Source organism: Myodes glareolus, chromosome 10 (assembly GCF_982192425.1).
Source record: "Myodes glareolus chromosome 10, mMyoGla1.1, whole genome shotgun sequence".
NCBI lineage: Eukaryota > Metazoa > Chordata > Mammalia > Rodentia > Cricetidae > Myodes > Myodes glareolus.
The window spans coordinates 76,057,143-76,080,125 of record NC_142035.1 but is presented as its reverse complement, the minus strand read 5'-3'; the positions used below and the strand labels follow the sequence as shown (position 1 = coordinate 76,080,125).

Below are 22,983 nucleotides of genomic sequence, written 5' to 3'. Positions count from 1 at the left end.
GTACTTTGCCTTGGTTTCAGTGGTCTTAATTTACAACTTTAAAATCTACCTGAAATAGCATCACTGTGCTGGCTAGTCTATGTCAACGTGACACACAAGCTGGTTATCTGAAAGGGAACCTTAATAGAGAAAAATGTCTCCATAGACCTGTTGTAAGGCATCTTCTTAATTAGTGGTTGATGGGAGAGGGCCCATTGTTGGTGGTGCCATCCCTGGGCTGGTGATCCCAGGTTCCATGAGAAAGTCAGTGGGGACCAAGGCAGTAAGCAACATTTCTCCACGGCTTCTACATCAGCTCCTGTTTCCATGATCTTTCCCTGTTTCAGTTCCTGTCCCAACTTCCTTCAGTGATGAACAGTGCTGTGGAAATGTGAGACAAATAAACTCTTTCCTCCCCAGTTTGCTTTTTGGTTATGGTGTTTCATTGCAGCAATAGAAACCCTAACTAAGACAATCTTTAATACTGAATTTTGGACTTTGAAAAATTAAAGTTTTGCCCAGAACATAAATAAAGCTGACTTCTAATTTATCTATACATTAGTTTTAGAATTTTTGTATATTAAATTTCCTTAAAATAGGTAATGCCTTGCGAAAAGCTGAAAACCTAAATATGTAAGAGAGACACTTGAGATCACCACTCCTCCCACAAAAACCAGTGTAAACCCAATCACGCCAAGAATCTCAGAGGGGGGGCTGAGAGACGGCTCCATGGTTAAGAGTGGGAGCTGCTCTTGTAGAGAGCTGGACTCGTTGCCAAGCACCACAGAGGACTGAGGTTCACTGCCGAGCACCCACATTCTCAACTGCCTACAACTCCAGCTCCGGGGCACCTGGACACCTTCTTCTGGCCTGAGGGCACACACCTGTACTCACACATGGACATACCTTCCTCTAACATACACATTAAAAAAAAAGTCTTTCAGCCATCGTCTGAGAGCGGTCTTCAGGACACATACCTTTACAGAGTCAGCGATTTCCTGCACACCCTTAGCAGCTGCATCTTTGATGATCGGTGTAATTAAACCTTTATCTGTTGCCACAGCCACTGAAATGTCAACAGAGGGCAGCTGCTTTGGGCCTTCTCCATCCCAGCTGACATTAACCCCAGGCATTTGCTGCAAGTAGAAGAACAACATGCTATGAAGGAAGCAGCTTGGGATTAAAGCAGTAGAGAAATACGGTTTACGTTATAGTGCACGTGAATACAGCTGGACAGAAAGAGACACATAAAACCCTGGTCTGGGAGAAAATGGCGCGGCTCACCACTGATTACTACTCATCTTTGGGAAGAACAAACACTTTTCGGCAGTATGTCTGAGACAATTTTGATGGTACACATGTTTTGAACTACATGATCAATATGAACAGAAAACAGTAGTGATATTCAACTACTTTCCTTTGTCATGAAAGCTCGTCTTGCCGGCACAACTCTGTAGTATGTATTAACAAGCTTCCAGCCAATGAGTCCTCTATTTAAACTCAATTCCCTGAGCATCACAAACAGTGGACAAATATCACAGATGCGCAGGTACAGAGTTAACAGAAAGATAACTACCTGAAGGATAAAAAGAAGATACAAAATGACTAAATGCTGGAAGGTTTGTAGTGATGTTGCCAAATATCACAGGACGAAAACGTTGAATACAGAAATCAAAAGTCAGCTTCTCTTCTCAGAAATTCTATACTTTTACAGAGTAAGGCCCAAGCGTCCAGGCATGCTAGTTACTGAAGGAAGAGCGGCCGGCCTCCGCTCTGCCTGTCTCACTGCGCTTGCTCCACTCTGCAGGGATTGACTTTCTCTACGCAGATTCTCGTTTTACGCCTTTACACTGTAATTAGTCCATCATTCTTAGAACCTCTCTGTATTAACCATTCACAACAATGCCACAACATTAAAATAGGAAAAAAACAAAGCCCTAATCCCTCAAAAGATCCCAAATTCTTCAGATAACACAAAACACAAAAAACAAGGAGTCAGAGAGATGGCTCAGGCTGAGCTCATACCACTCTTCTAGAGGGTCAGTGTCCACATAGGAGCTTGACAGTCACTGTACTCCAGCTTGAAGGGCTCTAAAGTCCGTTTCTGTACTCCATGGGCACAGACACACATGTGTACAAGCCCATATACAGAAACACACACACAGGCATGCATTCACACACATATATGTGCATGCACGCACACCAGTAAAACCTTCAACATGGAAATTACATTTTGAAATTACATCTTGAAATTACATCTTGAAATTACATTTAATTAATAACTACATAATGAAGGCCCATAGGACATGGTCTAAATTGGATCCAAAACAATTTTCGTAACTTTAATCCTTTTTACAAATTATTACAATTATTCCCACACTCAAGTTTTCTAACACAGACCCAAGACACACACAGTAAAAACAAATGGAGCACAGGTCAGCAACAACACAGGGGCGTTTGCAGCATCTCAGACAATAGCACTGAACATCACAGCAGTCAGAGGCTCCAGGTTAACCCGTTCGGGAATCTGCACAAGGTGGGCAACTTTCTTGGAAAATACATGCTTCAAAAATGAAGAAGACAGAAAATCAGGCAAGCAATAACTATGAAGGTATGAGAAAGCATCAAATTTCATTAAAATCAACTAGATTCGGTGATTTTTACTGGTGAATTCTATAAAACTCTAAAAATAAGTCTTTTTAATTACCTGAAATGAGTACAGGTAAAGATAACAAAAGAAAGAAAGAAAGAAAGAAAGAAAGAAAGAAAGAAAGAAAGAAAGAAAGAAAGAAAGAAAGAAAATAGAAAAAGAAAAGAAAGAAAGAAGCCCAGAATCCATTTCATAAAGTCCAGACAGGCTGGAGAGTCGCATGACAGCATCACATGACAGCGTAGAGACAGAGCACCCGTGGCATGGACAAGACCCTGAGTAACCCAGTGCCCAAACCAGAACAGAACTCTGAAAAGCCACAGCGGCAGAAACCATGTCGGCTTTCGTTGATGTTGCCAGTCACTATCACTGCTCAAACTTACTCTTCACTTAGTACAACAGGGGACAAATTAGCGTTTACTAAATAAATGTGTTTTATTCAGCTATAATTTGAGAGTCCTTTTGATTTTCAGTGTCTTTACCAGTAAAGCAAACAAAATTAAATAATAGGATATTTTTAGCAATAAAATTATACATATTTTAAGCCAAGAGCCATTTAGAAGCCACAGTTATTTTGCTCTGGCCACTTACTTTAAGAGTAACAGCTGCTGCTCTGATGATAAAGTCATTCACTGAGACTTTGATGTCATCTGAAAGAAAAAAAAGCATATTCAAACCTCTATTTATTACACTGACCCTTAGGATTTCAGTGTAGATTATGGCCAGGTCTTGCACACAGTGGTGAAGAAAACCCACCAGATCTGTACTTGTTTCAGGAAACAGATTCACTGCTTCAGCAAAATGTGGATCACACGAAGTCCTACACACAGTGTAAGTCGTGGAAGCAAAAGCTCACTTCCAGAGTGGAGGCACTGCTTTGGGTAACCTGTGCTTATGATGTTGGGATTGCATTCCATTTTCAGTATTCTTCCCCATCAAGAAGTTCGCCTCCAAGTTCACCTCGATTACCACTTTGTGAAGTTATTCAGAAATCAAGCGCGAGAACTTGAATAAAAATGCTACAACTATAATCAAATACAAGGCTCAACTAGCACGCCACTAAAGGGTAAGCTCTGCACTTGTGTAGAGTTTTTTCTCATTTTCAAATGTCTTTATTCTATGCATATTTTATAATATATTGATAATATTAGAAGAGCAGTGTAGGTAAATACACTAAATAGATGATTGAATTTAGAAAGGGTGCTTACGTTTCCTTTTTTACTAAGCGTATACAATGGAAAGAATTTAAGACAAGCACCTTTAAGCATTAAACAGGGGTTTAAATGGGAACTGCTTTTTAACTCAGTGCCATAGGATACAGCAACAGCCAAAGATGAAGTGATGCTGGCACGGGTCCTGGGACAAGGGTCTGGGGGCAAACGCTGAGGATCTCTGTGAATTTATGGTGAATCCATGTGGCTAAATTTCCTTGCAGTATATATAATAATTAAAAATGAAGCTGGGTTTCCCACTTTCCCATGTTAGTGATCATAACTAAATATTTGACTTTTCCCTTGCTACTGCCAATGAATATGATGTCATATGAGAGGGAAAAGCACAGCCCTTCCTTTTAAGAATTTGTAGAAAAACTTCTTGGTCAAGATCTAGTGAATAACACATGGCAAGAAACATGCATCTTGTTCCTGCGGCGTCACAGAACTCTATGTGAGCAACAGCTCACTACAAAAGTGTGCGGGAGATTTGAAACACAGTTGAGAAAAACTGCACCAACCCTTCTACTCGAAACCACGCAGGAAAGAACCGGCTGCCCGCCAGTCTTCTAGGCCACATCCAGAAATGTGTGAACATTCTGTTCCGTTTGTTTAAAATCTCTTCTAGGAGTATAAATCTAAGTGCATTTCCAGCATTTGGAGACATTAGAAGGATAACCACAGGCTAAAGATTTGCTCTGTACAAATTCAAATATATGATAGTCATATAGGAACTCATTCTGTTGACCTCACCAGGCCCCCATAGGCATAGAGTGACGACCACATTCCTACAGCCATAAGCTCCATAGCCCTCACTGGAATTCTGACCTCATCACATACGGCCTGAGAACTACCCCACACGTCACTTTCTTCACCTTCAACACCTGCACTTTCTGGCTTTCTTGACTGCCCAGATCCGCCCAGCTTTCTCCGCTCTGACTACTCCTTTACTCTAAGTCCCCTCCTCTCAATGTTCGTATGACTCAGACAGGAACTTCCAATTCCATGGTTTTGATGCCATCTATAGGATGATAATCTGTCCCCAATTCAATTTCTAATGTTCATGTTCAGAGCTTCTGGACTGTACATCCAGCTTCACATAAGATGTCTCTATCTCCAAAGCTGTAGGCCTCTCAGATCCAGTGTGTGCAAAGGCAACTTCATCTCAACTATCTTCATTCAAGTATTAATGATAGTTACTAAACACATAGTTAAGAAACTGAATTTGGTAATGTTCACCTACATAACTCTATCATTAGAGAGCCAAGGACAGGATGATCATGATTCTCTGTGGGCTACAAAGAGAACTTACCTGAAAATGCCAAACAAACAAACCAACAACCCCCTCCCCACAAAACCCCAAGGATTAGTTAAAATCCCAGATGGAGACAGTTTTACTCTTAAATACTATCAAAATTAAAAAGAGAATCTTATTCTACCAAATAATTTCATAAAGTAAAGGAGGAAGAAACATTTTCTAACTTTTTTACAAGATCTGAAGACAAACCTTGGGAACACAAAACAAACGCAGGGAAAGAAAGCAGAAGGGTAGTTTTTCAGACAGGCATATGTATAATTATATAAAAGCATAAATATTATACATATACAGACCAGCTTGGAACTTGCAGTTCTCTTGTTCTAGCCTCCTGAGTGCCACTAACACCCAGCTGATGGACAGATCCTAAACAAAATGCTAATAAAATCAGACAATACATGAAGAAGCTTTGTGTGAGAAATACTGGGTTGATACAACTGAAGTTCAACCAATGGAATTTGGCATCTTAACCAAAAGGGAAAGGCTCTCTCAAAAGACGACCAAAGACTTTTTGACAAAAATTCAGCATCCACTCATGCTTAAAATTCTCAGAATACAGAGAATGGGAATTTCCTCAAACTGAAAAAGATCTATAAAAAACTTACTGTAAATGTTAAAGACTGAATGCTTCTCCCTACCCAAAATATAGGAACATAAAAAGAGTAAGTACCTATAATACTGACATTTGTCATGGTAGCCAAAACCTTCACCAGTGCAATAAGAAAAGCAAGCAAATGGGTTGGGAAGGTTGGGATAAAATATCCATGCTAAGATTCTACACCTCTCTGAAATTTTATTTGAAATGTGTTGAGAGACAATTCTATTTAATGTCAGAAAATGTATTTTGAAAATACAATTAAAAATTGCATAAAGAAGGTTAGCACCTACATGATGTCTAAAATACACAGTATTCTTATGTTAGGCAAGGGTTTTGTTAAGATCTTTGTGTGTTTAACTAGTACTATCAAAAGGTATTCAAAATTAAGAAAAGCATTTAGCCTGAGCAAGTCATTTATCTGTTCTTACAAAATAAATAAATTTTAAAAAATAAAGCAAGTTAAGGGAGACAAAAATATTGAGCTTATTTTCACTTATGAAAACAACCACGAGTCAGTAAGTGACACCGTAATACTATGGCAGGGCTCTGAGTGTGGCAGGGAGCAGGATGAACGTGAACTGAACGACAGGATGGTAACATCACAAAGGAGATTCTGTAATGGGAGCATGGAAGAATAGGAATCTTTATTGTACAAAGTAATAATCTGTGATTAATTCAGTATTACACATCCAATATATTTCATGTAGAAAAAAAAATTTCCTCCCTCTCCCAGCCCTGTGCTAAAGCACGCCAGAGTAGAGTGCAATCAGGTTAGGAGAGGATTAAAAGGCACACAAGGAGCATTCTATAAAGGACTTGATGATCACCAGATTAGCATGCTGTCTGCATTAAGTAAATTCAACTCTCCTAACCTTTGACCAGATCTCTTCTAACTTTCAAAACTGCTCCAAGGTCACAGTCAGCAGTAGCATAGGCATGAGGCACAGTGCTCTTTGATTCAGTTAACCTCTTGGCAATAACTCTTCGAATATTGCTGGCAGGAATTTCGGTGAATGTGCCCTGCAATAGGGAAATAGATGAACAAATAAAAGCAATTTGTTCGTTAAAACATAAGTGGAATGGAAGAAAACAATAAAACTACCTATCTGAAATACAGTCTTAGAGACCTAATAATTTATGACAGGATTAATTTAAGAAAAGTATTATAAAACTCTTTCTATAAAGGGAGAATATAAGAAATCTAAGTATTTGGCTTGAGTTTATACAACTATAGACAAAAATAACAAAAGTTAAATTTCAGTAATGAGTAAGACATCTTGTATTATCATGTTTAAGATACTTAGAAATAAACCAACCCATCATCACCACGTACATATGTGCCATGTGAGTACACACAAGTATACACAGACATGTTGAGTATGGGAGGAACACATCACTATATACATATGTACAATGCATATATATGCACACATGCACAGGTACACTGAGGATGAGAATACAGAAAGAAATACCTACCTATCCATCCAGATAGCCTGTAGGCAATTTGGGTTACAAATGCTGACTTATAAAAATGGCACATTGTAGAAAAGGTACACACCACATAGTGGATAATTAGTCAAAGAACATGCATTTTTGTAATGTAAAAATAACCATGAATGTCTTATTTGCCATGAATTCAAAATATAAAGTATAAATAAAATAATAAAAATATTCCCATAGTTTTAATATAAATTTTCTTGTAAAGGCATGGGCGTCCAATTACATTTAATCCCTTCTTCATCCTTCTTTCTAGTCTCAGATGGAATTATAGTCACCAAAGGATAATAAAAAGCCAATAATTTATTTTTCTTTTGACAAATGCTATTTTAAGGACACTTTCTATTAGCAAAGTGTTCTGATCACATGGAATACATGGTCTCTATATTCTGTGAGCATTTGAAAGACTCATCTTCCTACTTTGAAATAACCTACTACAGCCACTCGAAGGAAGAGTTGACACCATCAAATTTTTGTACAGACAGTACAAATTGGTAACACTGCATAAAAAATGTGGCCTGTGAAACTTAGTCCTTGGTCTTTTCCAATCATGAGAATGAACAATCTTCTCTATTAGTGGGAGCAGAGTGCATTTACTGCCCTGATTTTGAACAAGGAACACAGAGAAGGAGAATGAAATAAATAAAAGAAAAAACAAAAATTGTAACACTCTCTGAGGAGAAAAGTGGACCATGCTGCACGGTAAATTCTAAATAGCTCTTCATTCCCTCAATACAAAGCAAATCTCCCTTGAAAAGGCGCTGTGAATTGGTCTGACACCCAAGGAAACGCCATGTCTACAGCACACATGTATTGCACGGAAGGGCTAGGACTCGTGGGAAAACGGAACGGAGTCACAGTTGTACCCTGAAGACAGTGTCATATAAAACAACTCTGTTTGTGCCATGAAATCCAGAAGAAAACCCTTATCTGGTGTACTCTCTCTATTTACAACTTTAAGCCACTGTTTAAATGAGTGGATAAAAAGTACTTACAAAGCACACAGTACCTGTTTTAATTTCCTTTCTCAGGTATCTAAATTATAAAATCTTCTGAGAGAACTTACCGCTGCATTAGGCTGTCCAGGGACGGAGACTGGCGGGATCATTGGCCGAGGGTAAGACGGTCCGGCGGTGGCCGGAGGAGGCGCAGATGCTGAGAGAGTGGGTGGAGGAGCTGGGGCTGGTCTAGATGCCGAAATCTTGCCCATCTGTTTCAGCTCAACTAACTTGAGCGCGTCTCTAGAAATGAGAGGAAACTGGATAACCATGAAGCAACAAGGGATCTAGACAGTCTTAGTAACAGTGCTGAGGTATGGGAGGAAGATAAACACCAAGACAAATACTACAAAACCTAAGCAAGTCTTTCCTTTAGACCAGCGGTTCTGAGCCTACAGGTTGCGACCCCTTTGAGGTTGCACAGCGTACATATATTTACATCACGATTCAAAACAGTAGCGAAATTACAGTTGTGAAGTAGCGACAAAACCATTTTATGGTTGGGGTCACCACAACGTGAGGACTGTATTAAAGGGTCAAAGTGTTAGGAAGAAGGTTGAGAACCACTGGTCTAGATGGTCTTCTGATTCTTATTAGGTATCCAATAGACTGTCACACATTTTCAAACCCTAATTAATAATTTGAATTTATAATAACTAGAACTCATTAAGCATATTTGAGATAATTCTTTACCAAACAAAACCTCTTGCTTAACTTACTATCCTGTGGCAACATAAGCAGAATTCTGTGGCAGGTCTATCTATTTGATCCTAGAGTGTACCCCACAAAACCCCTCAGTATTGGGTAAAGATGGTAATTTTTCATAAAAAGTAAACTTGTCTTTTATTGGGAGACAAATTCACTAGTCAAATGAGCAAGACAGTAATTAAAATATATTTTACTTTATGTTCATGAGATAATTGTCACATGGCATTCAGAAAGTGCCAAGTTCATAATACCTATGGTTTTCATTAGAATACTTCTTAAATTATTATCATTTAGAACGAAAAAACTACTTACAGACCTGTCCTTTGTACTACTTTGTAAAACAAAGGTGCATTGTTTGCAAAGGGATATAATTAAGACTATAAGAAATGTGAAGTCCTGAGTTCAGTTTGCTAGGCTATAGTTAGCTGGAAACTTGACAGAGCCTAGAGTCACCTGAGAAGGAAGTCTTAATTAAGGGATTGTCCAGGTTGGAGTGGCTCATGGGGGATTGTCTTGACTATTCACTGATACAGGAGGGCCCAATCCACTGTGGGTAGCACCAGTCCTTGTGCAGTCATTTCTAGGCAGGTGTTCTTGGAATATTTTAGATGAAATCAAACTGACAGAGCAATTGAAATGCTACATCATCCTGATACTGAAAGTGTGGGGGAAGAGTAGAAAGGGGAGCCCACCAAGGATCACGTGTCGCTTATGTTATGTAACTCACAACAGCTAGGTGGGAGAGGTATTACTACTCCTAATTTAGACACATGTGGACTCTAAACACTTAACTCAGTGTCTAACTCTCTCCTTCTCAAGCACCCACTCATTCCAGGTGTTGGGAGAAAACGTTGTTAGACAAGACTCTTCCCACCAAGCCTTATTCTACAGAGGAGTCACCCATCAGGCACACAAACAAGCTGGAGCAATGGAAATGCTTTCTTACAAGGTGATAGAGCAGAGTACTGAGACAGAGCCACGAGTGAGAAGACTGGTTATTTAAAACCAGACAGCTGGGAGAGGCCTGGCCAGACTGGACGTTTGTGCAGGATGGTGTAGGTAGGCAGGTTAAAGGGCTGGGAAAAGGGTGTATCTGGGCAGAAAACATGTGGCTTCTAAGAAGGTGAGGTTTCAAGAGAAGGAAGGCCAGAACAGAAATGCAGTGAGCAAGCCGAGGAGGTAGGCAGCTGAGCACAGCCAGGGTCGAGAACACTTGGGGCTGCCCAGGTTCAGAGCCAGCTGCAAAGCCTGTGCGTTTTCTACCTTTCTAAAAGCAGTGGACTTGGTGTGCAAATTAAATAAGTGGAACAGAGCTGTCTCCTAAGAGCAGAGCAGCTAATAATTAAACCGTAGTGAGCAGAATGCTGGGTCTGAACAAGGACCTGGGGTGTGCCTCATCTATTACTAGTAGAACCTTCCTACAAGGTCCCTCTCCTCACCACACACAAAGTCACAGAATAGCTGGCAGCAGTGCCGCTTCTTACAGCCCGGAGATGGTGACAGAGTGGCAAAGGGAGTGAATGGGACAAGTGTGCAAGGGAGTGATCTGTGAACCTTTTAGGTTTTTAACCAGTTTACTTCTACTTGGAAATCAACTTTTACCCATAATATTTATAGTCCAAACTCAAACTGTGTCAAAGTCAATGAGAGCTGACACAACTCCTGGAGACTGATGCCATGAGCCCAAAGGCCAGCTAGAGAAAATGTACTGATATAAAGTACGACCTACCGACTCAGAATGATGCCTCCGAGAAAGGAAACTTCCCTTTCTAGAGCAAGGCTAAAAGGCCCAGCATTTTAGTCCCTTCCCGTTTTATGTGAAGTAATTAAAACTTATCTAGTAAAGTGTTGTTATCCCCAAGTACCAGACAGAATTTCTTACACGGATTTCTAGCTTTCTCAGTCATCAGATGAAAACAAACACAAGGAGATAACAAACATCTAAAAGGCTAGTAACTGATTCATCAACCTAAAACTGAGGATTAACTAGACACAGCCCTATCTCTCCACTGGCGCGTCTGCTTTATCAAGGAAGAAATGATTTGGTTTTTACTCCTGGGTAAAACAGTACTTGATGAGGAATAAAAGTGAAGAGGAGTCATTAATCATAAAAAAGTAGAAAATAATTCTGAATAGTGATTTGCAATAAACTTTTATTATTGATTTTGTAATTATATAGCTCATGAAGTGTAAATGTTAATTGTTGCATAGTAACAGCCAACAATTTAGTTGCTATAATCCAGAGATGATTTTAATGATTTCTGCCCATTAAAACAATTAATCAGATTAAACTGGAAGCATTGCTTGGGCATTAAGAACTCTAAAACAGGAGAAAACAAATGAATTGCTTGGGAAATTAGCAAGAAGAACCTTTCCCACCCCTCAGAAGGTGGTTAACTCTGGTTCGAAATCAACTATTTTTAAAGAGCATTACATAAAACATAGACAACTGCCAACATGCCAAATTTTTGATGTTGTGGTTGACATGAACAAAAACATTCAGCCCAATTTGATTTACTAGTTAGATATATCGAAGATACTAAGGTAAAGACTCTAACTGTGCTCACGAGTCCCTGACTGTAGCCTGGCACTTGGGGCAGGCAGGCTGATGACTCCGTGCTTCCACACAACACACATCTGGAGCATTAAGTTTGTTTTAAATTGAAATTAAAAGCCAGCTTTAGTCTGTGCTCTTCCCCACAGACACAGTGGCTCAGAGGCATGGTTCAGAGGCCAGCACCTCTGCCATACCATTCGCCTGCGCTCTCAGCTGAGGAAGAGCCGATAGGAGATGGCACTCATCATTTCCAGAGCACGTGCTCAGGCATAAGGGGGAAGCTCAGGCCAAAGCTTTACAACTGTAAAAAGAAGGGCTTTTCTGTAGAAGCCACTGGGGCAATGCCTCTTTCGAAACTTCACCTTAATGTCAAACAGCATACAAAAGTGAAAACCCTAAACAGGACATGCACCGAGGATCACTTTTTCTCATGAAATATGTAAAGGTTCATACTTAGAAGACTAAAGTTGACGTCCTGGTAGAAAAGACATAAAGACTGGGGGAAAAAACTAGGAGACTGGAAAGAAGACAAAGCATGTAAGTATAGCTCTTAACACTGTTTCCTTAGAGTATCAAAACGATAACTGCATTAACACAATTTTAAACCAGTTCTTAAAATACTTGTGCATGCATTAAGCATAGTGGCACACGCACCTGGCAGGCAGGAGAAAGGCTACTACATGTTTAAAGCCAGCCTCGTCTATGTGGTGAAACCCTAACTCAGGGGGAAAAGCTCAGGAAGCCCCATGACTTTGTTCTACTGCTGCCCTTCCCAGAAGCTGCTTTCAAAGGGCACCGAGGCACCAATCAGGAACCTTTCCTCAGACCCTATATTCCTTGACTTGTGGACCATTTCCCAACACCCTACCACAGAAATTTAGTCTTCTAAATGGTGCAGCAGCTGCTGCTCTCCATGACAACCACTGCTTGATGACCCACTCACACTAGCTCCTTCATCTTCATCCAGGGTTGTGATCCCTGGAAAGTTTCTCAGTGCCGACAAAAGCTGTGGACATCAGGTACTCTGTTACAGCAAATCCTTCCTCAAACCCCTTATTCAATCTACTTCTGGAGCCAAGATTTCTATTACCCAGACCTGGAACCCAGACGCACACTCTAGATGTCTCTTGCATGGCTCCCAACCACGTTAATGGCAGCATTCATTACCTCCTGCCTGCATTACTTGATGAGCCTTCAACTGATCCCCTTACCTCAGAGGCCTTATCTGTTGTAATTTCTACTGTACGAACTTGCCATGATGATCCTCCTCAGGTATAGCTATAATTAGTTAGCATTTCTTCAAATCTTCAGTGGTCAATGAACTAAACAGACCATTTACCCTATCCCTCAGATAACAGACATGGAAAACCTGTCTATTATGAAGATTGTTGTCTTATTCCATTTTTGCAGAGACTGGTAGGTGACTAACAAAATTAAGACATGAACTAGTGAGTGAAACAAAGACTAGTTCCTGGAACAGAACCACCACTTTACATCATTTCCAATCAATATTAGCTAAGCTTAGAATGAACCCACTTCTGAAAACACGAACCTACGCTCAAATAATCGGTGACTGCCAACAGCAAAGGTGCACACAGTGCTATGGGGACTTCACATGTGGTTGCGGGCCCATCTGATTAGCCTCTGTTGTACCTTTATTAGGCTAAGTCCCATTAGAAAAAGGCTCATCTGTATCAACAGATTCTTAACAGACAATTTTAAACAAAGATACACCAATTTTTTGAATAGAAAGTTGTCCACATAAAGAGGTTAGTTCTTACTAAGCTAATTCAATATATCTTATAAGTGACTACGTTCTCTCCACCCACAGAACCCTAAGACTGCTTTACATCTAGGAGGATATACCAATAAAGCTACTTTGTTGGAAAAAAAAAAAGAAACAAGGGAAATCTGATATGTTTATCAAAATTTTAAAGCATACTATAAAACATTTATAATTAAAATGGTATTAACTCATAGACAGATCAATGAAAGAGAAAAGGAAATCCCCAAAGAGAATCAACTGCAGATAGAGATACTCTGCAAAAAGTAAACTGCCCGAAGAGCTAAGAATTAAATTATTTTAAAAGTATAGTTCCATATCTGGGAAATTTAAATGTGACTGGCAATGATTTTATACCAGTTAAGGGCTCTAATTCTCTGCACTATCACTAGTTCTAAGGATGTGGCTTAGTTACTAAATTAGACCTTTTTCTTAATAATGGTGCAATTATTCAGAAAACAATCATGACATAGAATTTAATTTAAACTAACAAAAGCAATTCAAACCACAAAAGAATAGTATACCTCATTTTAAGTTTCAACACAGAATAAGCTCTTTAAAGATCTTTTCAGAAAAAGCTAAGGGATAGAATTGATGAGTACAGACGCACACACGTACTCTTTAGTGAAGATCCCTCGAGGGCCTGTGGCTGTGCCCTGGCTGGCATCCAATGAATGCTTTTCCAGAATGTTGCGGGCAGCTGGACTTAAGCGGAACCTAAGAATAAAAACAGGAAGATGAATGACACTAATTATACTTATATCTATTCAAATAGATCTAAATGTCAACAGTTTTGCTGATAACTAGGAATGTGAAATCTAATACTGAAGCTAAAGTGACTCTCAAAGATGGTCACAGTCACATAAATTAATCTATATCAATCTATATTATTGTCAAGACAAATTGTAAAGCAGTAAGTAGTTACCAATTCTAAATCATTTTTAAATAAGGGTAAATGTTCACTAGGAGAAAGAGCATCTAATTTGACTGATTACATGTCGTATGGCTCAACATCACGGACACCAACAGGGAACCAACCATAGTGCTCCTTCATATACTTAGCACAGTACAAGTATAAGCTTTCCACTTATACTTTCCACTCCAAGCACTTTTCAGTATAGAATGGAGTAGCTTTGAGCGCAAGTACTCTGCTGTGCAGCCACCATGGCCATCTATCGCTGGATTCTCTCATCTTCCCAAATGCCAACTCTGCACCCGCTCAACAGTAACTCTTCATTCCTCAGGCCCCAGTAGACTGTTCTGCTATTACTCAAGTGTACCTTTGATGCAAGTTTTCACGTTCTTGGTATAAACACGAACAGTCCCAGCAGAAAACTCCACTGATTTTATAGGAAAAAAGCTGCGATACATACAGTCCTATAGCAGATAAGTGTAGACTCCTACCAAGACCCTTAAACAAAGTAACCACTGTAAATATCTACATACTCAGATAATGGAAGTAAAACTGGGTCAAATGGTTTAAAAGGAGCAAATGGAGGGGGGCAACTGTAATGCTCCCTAGAATTTTGGAGAAATGTACTCAGGTAAAAGGGTCTCAGGCTACCAAGTCTTTATTAGATTTTTCAAGACATTGAAATTTAAGACTTTTTTCCTGTAAGATAAACCTGATTGATTGAGAAGCAACTTTGAAAAGCCATTGCGTGGTCAATACTGGGTAGTTCCAAGGGTCAGAGGTTTTAACAGCTCTTGGCAGACTCACACGAGTGTCGTCTAATCATGGCTAGTCTTAGCAAGACAGAGCTCACAAATGTTATCTCTGCAACGGGGAGAAGACTGTGAAGCACAGACAGGTGGCGTGGCTTCTGAGCACTACAAGTCAGAGAGGTGAGCACACAGGGGGTCCGAGAATGGAAATCAGAACTACTCTGTGGTAAAGGGAACTAAAGTATCATTACTAATTACTCAGATCTAATCATTACACACTGTAGTCTTTGATCAAATTATCACAGTATCCTTTGTAAACAGTAATATTGGGGCTGAGCCATGAGCACCTGGGTCTGGACCCCCAGTACCCACATAAAAGCCAGGTATAGAGGTGCACATCTGCAGTACTGGCCTGCTGAGGCGGGGACAATGTTCACAAGTACCTGCTCTATCATGGAATGGTTGGGAAAAATTTACCCCAGTCAGAATCTCAAATACAGAACTCTTTGAACAGGAACACATGCCAAAATGACAATTCCATCTTGTATCAATTATACTCTGGAGATTAGAATTCACATTTTCGTAATTAGAAATCTGTGAATAGGAATACAAAAATGAAGCTAGGTCTCATGAGTGTCATTCTGCAAATTTAGAAACTAATTCAGGTTCAATGAGGATACACATGATTGTATTCTATTCTGGCCAAGCAAGGCTTTTAGAGGATCCAAACAAAACAAGTATTCACTAACGTTTATTGAATGAAGAAGGGTGTAATTACTAGTAATTACGTTTCATTGTCCTAAGAGAAAAAGTGGAAGGCCAGCAAATCCCAATGAAAATGCTCCGAACAGGATACTGATTTCAAACCTCCCAAACAATTGTAACCTGTTTTACATGATAATAATCATGCTTGACTGAACATATATGTTCAAATAAACACACTCACCCTGGTGGTCCTACTGTGTGTTCCTTCCTGGCAGGGCTTGACATCTGTGGTTGTGGAGAGGGCTGAGGAGGCACTGCTGGTTTTGAAACTGGAGATGGAGCACCGACATCTTTGGGAATTTCCACATGTTTCCAATCTTCTCCTTCTTCAACCATCAAGCCAATTAGTGAACCCAGCTTTACATTTTTAGCTCCTTCTTCAACCTGTATTTTTTTTTAATAATGGTTGGAAATGGAAAAATGTAGGATCACAGAAAGTCACTAATTCTCTACTTGTGAGAAAGACTTGGCAGCCTTCAAAACCAGAGCTTCCCTTACTTCTTCGACGTCCATAAATTCACATCCATGGAGGCTGCCCATGCCAATTGCTTATCTTCACTAGTTTCTACAATGGTTTAGGAATTTTAAAGGGACTGACTTATCCAAATTAGTCCTACCTACTAGAATAAATTTTAAGTAAAAAGTTTTCAGTAAATTTAGTCTGTGTGGAGATAAAGTTGGCTAACAATTCTGGTTAATTGAAGGCTAGTTAATGGCTTTCCTTATTGCTTAAGTCTTTCCTGGAAATATTTCCTGAGCTTTTCCTGAATGTGTCAGTGATGCAGCAGTGCCCTAACTAATGAGACACTTTCCACACAGTATCTGCCAACAAAAAGTCTAAAAAGATAGATTTCTTTACTTAAGACAAAAAATATTTTAAACATGTCAACGGTAATTTATTTATTAAAAGATGACAATATTGAACAGTTTTGGTAGTGCAAGACAAAGCTATTCCTGTAAGATTTCCTCTCTTCCCTCTCAACAACTGAAGCTTATTACAATTGGTCTCATGAACAGTAGGACTGGCTATAGGTGTTCACTGATGTAACAATTACCATGAAAAGCTTGACTTGTGGAATGTGTGACATTTCAAAGTAACCCTAATTTTGATGTTTATTAATAAGTACACTATCCCTAAATTAAAATAAGCATAAATCCTATGGGCTAAGAAGCTTTCAAAGCTTAGTAATTATCAGTAAAGAAGTAGGAACAACGGTTTAATAAAGACTTTCATATATGTATAAGACTGGATCAAAAAATGAGGTATTTATAAGCTTTGAAAAATATTTTTTTAACTTAATTGCTTAGCTGTTTGTTATGCACTAAAACATTTACTTCTGTTGATCATTAATTTTCCTTTAACACTTCTTATTTTTAAAGATTTATTTATATTAGTTTATGTGTTTGAGTGTTTTGCCTGCATGCATGTCTGGAGTTACGCAGGGCTGGAAGTCACCATGTGGGTGCTGGGAACTGAACCTGGCTCCTCTGCAGAGCACGAGCACCCCTAATCTTGGAACCACCTCTCCAGCCCTGCCTTTTCTTTTTAAAAAGACAAGTAACGATTGTACTGGGTTAGTATCTTTTCTTCTCCTGCCTGCTGGTGAACTGTTAACTGAACACCAAAAGTAACTTTTAAAAAAAGACAACAAAAATAAGTAGAGTTATGAAGTACACTTTCTTTCAAAACTGAACCAGATAAAATCAATGTCTACTTACAAACAAAGAGAACCCAAGGCCCTGCTCAAGAAAAAAAAAAAAAAAAGCCAAGATTCAAATGCAGAATACTTTGGGAAAAATTTTCACTTTGAAACTACAAATAGATTTCTGACAGGTGACTTGAACAACATCCTAAATTCGAAACTGACAGCTCACCTTTTGTTTCACTTACTACAAAGCACACAAATTATTTCACATGCTCCCTACCACAATGACACTCTGAGTCAGGAACCAACTGCATCAAATATCAAATAAAACTTAGAGTGCTCACATGTTCTTATTTACAAAAATAATATCGTGAAGCATATAGTGGAAAAGGGCAGACAATACACCACCCTACAACCTGACTGTACACAGAAGTTAAAGGAAAGAATGGTCATAACAGTTCCACTTAATGCCATTAACATCTTCCAGGCATGTTAGTTTGGTGCAAACATTTACTTCTGTTGCAGTTAGCAAATAGTCAAAGCTGCCTCAGACACAGTGACGGAAGCATAAATAATATTCTGAAAATCACACTTAGAAACCTACCAGGCCTTTGCTACACTTCCTTCTCCTGGCTTACTGCTCTAGCAAAGCACCCAAAGTCTGAGGACAATAAGCATCCAAGATGTTCTTACTGTCTTAACCCCAAACCTCTACTGCTCTTATGCCAACGTGTTTTAATAACAGACGATGTATTTTTACTCTATGTTCTACTCACAGCTGACAAATAAGATCCTGAACCTTGAGTCTGTTCAAGTCAACTGTCTTCCCTCCCATGTGTAGTTTCCTGGGTTTCAACAGCTCTTTACAACAGGTAGTTGTGAAGCTGTGAGCACAGTAATGACTATTTCACCAAGCCTGTTTCCCGATCTGTCAGTGAAATAGCAACAGTGCCATTCCACAGACGTGTTAGGATAAAGTTCCAGATCTAAGGGATTTAGAACAGTGCCTGTCATTTCACATAAACGGTAAACATATAATTATAACTTCTGTGTTCACCTTCAAGTTATTAATTTTAAAAAAAATATACTCAACCAGGATCAATATTAGACTACAAAGTAAATTTGGTAAGGATTAGAAAATCATGCCTAATAGGTCAGCACATACTCAGGCAAACTGCCTCCTGATAAGATTTAAATAGAGGCTGAATTGCATCCCTCAGCCTAGACTAGCTCAGTATGTTTTTTTTCTTCTTAACCAGAGATGCTCCTGTAAACTGACACTAGGTATGGAAACATGTTAAATCCATCTTGGGTAGGCTTATTAGCAGAACCAAAGGGCATGATGCTGAGACTAAGACAAAAAGTGTCTACAGCAGACTCCTGGATAAGGGTATCTGAGAGTTCACGTCATCACAAACACTAGCAAAGGCAGATGTGGTGACACACATGTGTAATCCAGCATTGCAGAGGTGGAAGCAGGAGGATCCGGGGATCAAGAGAAATTCAACTACACAGGGAACCCTGGGCCAACCCGAGCTACTTGGGACCCACTGTCACTTATAAAACCAAAACAACAAAAGTGAATGACATTATCTTTTTAATTTCAGCACTATAAAATAACCAGCACATTAAGTAATTATTTAAGTATTTTTATCCTTTTAAAATTGGACTGACTACTGGGTGGTGGTGGCACACACTTTTAATCCCAGCACTTGAGAGGCAGAGGCCTCTTTGAGTTCGAGGCCAGCCTACAAGAGCTAGTTCCAGGACACACTCCAAAGCTACAGCAAAACCCTGTCTCAAAAAACCAAAAAAAAAAAAAAAAAAGAAAAAGAAAAAGAAAAAAAATGAACTGCCTATTGATGTTCAAATGGCAGTTAGTGCAGAGGAGTTGAGTTGAATCACATGACCGATATATGGCTCAGGTCTCTACACAGCTTTAAATAGCTCTTATTCTTCAGTATTACTTTCTTAGTTTATGTGCACACTGAACCCCGGCTTAAAAGGAAGCAATGTAAGAAGTATGAAAAGAAAGCACATCAATGACAGCTAAATTGGAGAAGAGACGTTAAGTCCAAGTAATAGCTGCCCACCTTCCCAGTGCCAGCCAGGCAAGGTTCTCTTGATGTATTCAATGCACCTGACAACCCAGGGGGTAAATTAGTATCCCAGCAAACAGATGAGGAGCCTGAGGCCCAAGGTTACAACTTGTTCAGGATGCAATAGCTAAGATTTAAAGGAAGTGACCACCGACAGCATGTCTTAGATCAACACCACGTCCATTAGTGAAATCGTAACTGTGAGCTCAGTGCTGCCACCTGGCATCTCTAGTTGGTGCCAGCATCTATACAGTGGACATAAAACTGACTTAGTTTTAAACTCAAGAAGGACACCCTCAAAATTCATCACTTACCGATTTCAATATGAAAAAGATTAGAACTGAGAATAGCCTCCATTTGGCAGAACTTTCTCTGAGCTTTGAGAGGGCACATTCATAATTACAAATATCATGGTCTACGGAGATTAATTCAAGGTTACACAGGTTTAAATTCTAAGCATAAGCCTTCAAGCTCTAATATGCACCTATGGAGGTAATTCTGGACAATTTAGTAAAAACAAGAGGGGGTAAAACAAAGCTGAACTGAAAACTACAGTCTTAGGAAAATGGCCACGCCGTGCTTGGCTTCAGAGAAACAGCTGCCGCTGCAGACTATAAGCAGTGCTGAAAGTAACTTTTGGGTTCTTTTTTAATATCCAGATGATCAAGTCTTTTCTTAATTGCTTTACAATTCATTCATGGAACTTTGTTTTAAGACAGGGTTGTATAGCCCTCTTAGCCTGGCTTCTAACAAGCCATAGGCAACTATGACCTTGAAAGCCTGATCCTCCTGTCTTTGCTTCCCAAGTGCTAGGATTACAGCCGTGCACCATCACAACTGGTAGAGGTGTTGCTCCCTCCCTGCACACACACACACACACACACACACACACACACACACACACACCTACTACTATGGAAAATTGCCAATGGAATCAGAGAGATGGCCGAGACACAGTGAGATGGTGTGAGACATAGCTCAGCTCAATTTCCAGAATCCAAATGGCAGATGGATAGTCAAGTTGTCCCTGACTGCCCCACGAGCATCATAGCAAGTGCTCATGCATGTACACAAGTATAAACATAAAATAAATATATTTTAATTAGAAAATAGAAAGTTTAATTATATATATGGATTATATGCATATATGTAATATTTGCCATAAGAAACTAAATATTATGAAAGCAAGATCAGAGAACTTCTAATAAACCCTCTTAATATGTGACTCTAAGCCCAATCTACTGAATACTAACCTGAAGTCTAAGCTGATGACTGATTCCACACGTATAATCATTAAAATTTCTGCACAACTTACGCTGATTCAAGGAATTTTAAAAGTCCTTGTACTAAGTGAAATAAACTGGAACTAGAACACAAAATTAATCATATCAACAGTATTTATTCTGAATTAACATATTAGGAACATTTAAGCATCTTCTGGTTCTAATTAAAATCTAATAAATATTTCCTATTTCAATGGACTTTGGATACAAAAACTGTAACACTATTTAAAAGATAGCACTGTGTGGCAAAAGAACCCAGAACTTTCCCCGGGATGAGGAGTTAATCACCAAGAGAGCACAAGTCACTCTGTGAAGGTCTCCAGCCACACACGGCTGCCCGCTGCAGTGAGGGAGCTGCAGGATGAACTCAGCAGCAGCCTTATCTTCCATAAGCTCAACTATTTAACTACTTAACTCTGAAAACAAAACCTGTTGTGCATCTTCCTAGCAAATCATTTTAGTATGCTCTCTAACATGAAGATTTTCCACAATGAAAGGCAAAGGCATAGCTCTTGCTTGGACAGAGAAGGGTGGACTAAAAATACCACCTCAGGGGCTCCTGCTTCCATTTGCCTGGTAAAACTGCATGCTGGCAGCAATATACAGCTTATTGTTGCTATTACTGAGAAAGCATTAGGATGCTACTAAAGACATTAAAGGCCTAAAATCTACATACAATCTTTCCTCTGGTGGAAAAATAGCTGCCACTAAAGCAGCCATCCATTGTATCCATTTTCTGCCCATTTTCAAGGCATTGGAACCAGAAGAACAGACACTACTGACCCACTGGAACAACTGGCAATCTGAAATGCATTACTGAGCAGTTGAGTGGAAAATGCTATCATTATGGAAGACTTACACAGCCAAACAACTGGAGCTGCAGCCAAGCACAGGCCGCCAAAAGCATGTAAAGGGAAATGTAGTGTAGTCTGAGGCATACGGTAAACTAAATAATCTTTTTCTTTTGCAAAATACTGTAAAATTATTAAGAAAATGACTTTTGGTATGGATTTTTCCAGTTATAAAGACAGAAAAAAAAATTTTCCCTTCAATTCACATTTCCTTCAAGTGCATTAACTCTATGTTCCTCGGAGTATTTTAACCAGGCTGCTGACAAAATACATGGCAAGGAATAGATGTTGGAATTCCTACAGTGTTAAGAATAAAACATCAAAGGCTAGCACAACTAAACACCAAGACCATCCTATAGTAGGGAACACGAAGGACAGAAGGAATGTCTACACCAAACTAGAGGATAAACTCCTAAAGTACTGTGCGTGTGGACAGAACAGATAAAAGTGGGGTATACCAATTCACCTAGAGACAAGCCAAACACCTATCCACAAAGGATGGCCAACAGAAAGGCAGTTTGCTTGTGCAATTCAAGTTGTAGAGGGCAAAATGAATACTCACTGCCCAGTCAGTCTCAATCAACCAATATGACATAAGACTACTAGTTCCCAAGAACCAAGTAGACAGTGGTAAACAGTGGAACTGATGGATAAAGCAGCACTACCGGAAGTCTGTAGTAAACACTTCTGTATTTTCACACTTAATCTTCCCCACTGCTGCATGACTTAGATGATCTCCATATTCTAAGAGAAAGACACCAACAAAATGAATTTGCTACTCATTATACGTCATGCAGAACTGGCAGCACCTTTCGGTTACTATCAACTCTCTGCTCTAGGGACAACACCCGATGGGCTCTACAGTGAGCTCACAGCACAGCCCAAGAGTAAAGCTTTACCCACACACAGCTTTGAGCTGGTTAGGTTATTTGCTTCTATATAAATGGGCTAAAATTCTATCCTACAACCAGTATATGCATGACAAAAAAAATCTAGGGGAGAAAAGGCAATTACTTAATTTTGGTACTAGAACACTGTCTCCCCTAGATTTAGACTGTAAATGTAAATTTAAAATGTATTATACAGTAGATAACAAGACAAACAGGAGTGGCTTTATTTAAGGAGTGTACATAAAGAAAGACATCTGTGTCTTACCACTATTTTGGCTAAGATGCCATCATCGTTAGAATCTAAGGTAACCACCGCCTTGTCCGTCTCAATTTCACACAAAGAGTCTCCAGCACTCACAGCTTCACCTAAAAAACAAAACAAGGTTCGTTTTGTTGTTCTGCTTCTTGAAAATTTTTTAAATTATATTCTATTTATAATTTTGTGTGTGTGTGTGTGTGTGTGCGTACGCGCACACACACACAAGCTA

The 22,983-nt window shown here is 39.4% G+C and overlaps 1 protein-coding gene across 1 annotated transcript in view; it reads right to left on the bottom strand.

Moving 5' to 3' along the window:
* Pdhx (pyruvate dehydrogenase complex component X) overlaps window positions 1-22,983 on the bottom strand; it is a 60,914-nt gene that overhangs the window by 6,786 nt on the left and 31,145 nt on the right. Inside the window, exons 3-9 of the mRNA XM_048443630.3 lie at window positions 22,761-22,861; window positions 15,908-16,110; window positions 13,915-14,013; window positions 8,317-8,491; window positions 6,626-6,773; window positions 3,221-3,279; window positions 957-1,115 (exon numbers count right to left, since the gene is read on the bottom strand). Of these exons, the coding sequence (XP_048299587.2) occupies window positions 957-1,115; window positions 3,221-3,279; window positions 6,626-6,773; window positions 8,317-8,491; window positions 13,915-14,013; window positions 15,908-16,110; window positions 22,761-22,861 (944 nt within the window). The remainder of the gene's footprint in view (window positions 1-956; window positions 1,116-3,220; window positions 3,280-6,625; window positions 6,774-8,316; window positions 8,492-13,914; window positions 14,014-15,907; window positions 16,111-22,760; window positions 22,862-22,983) is intronic.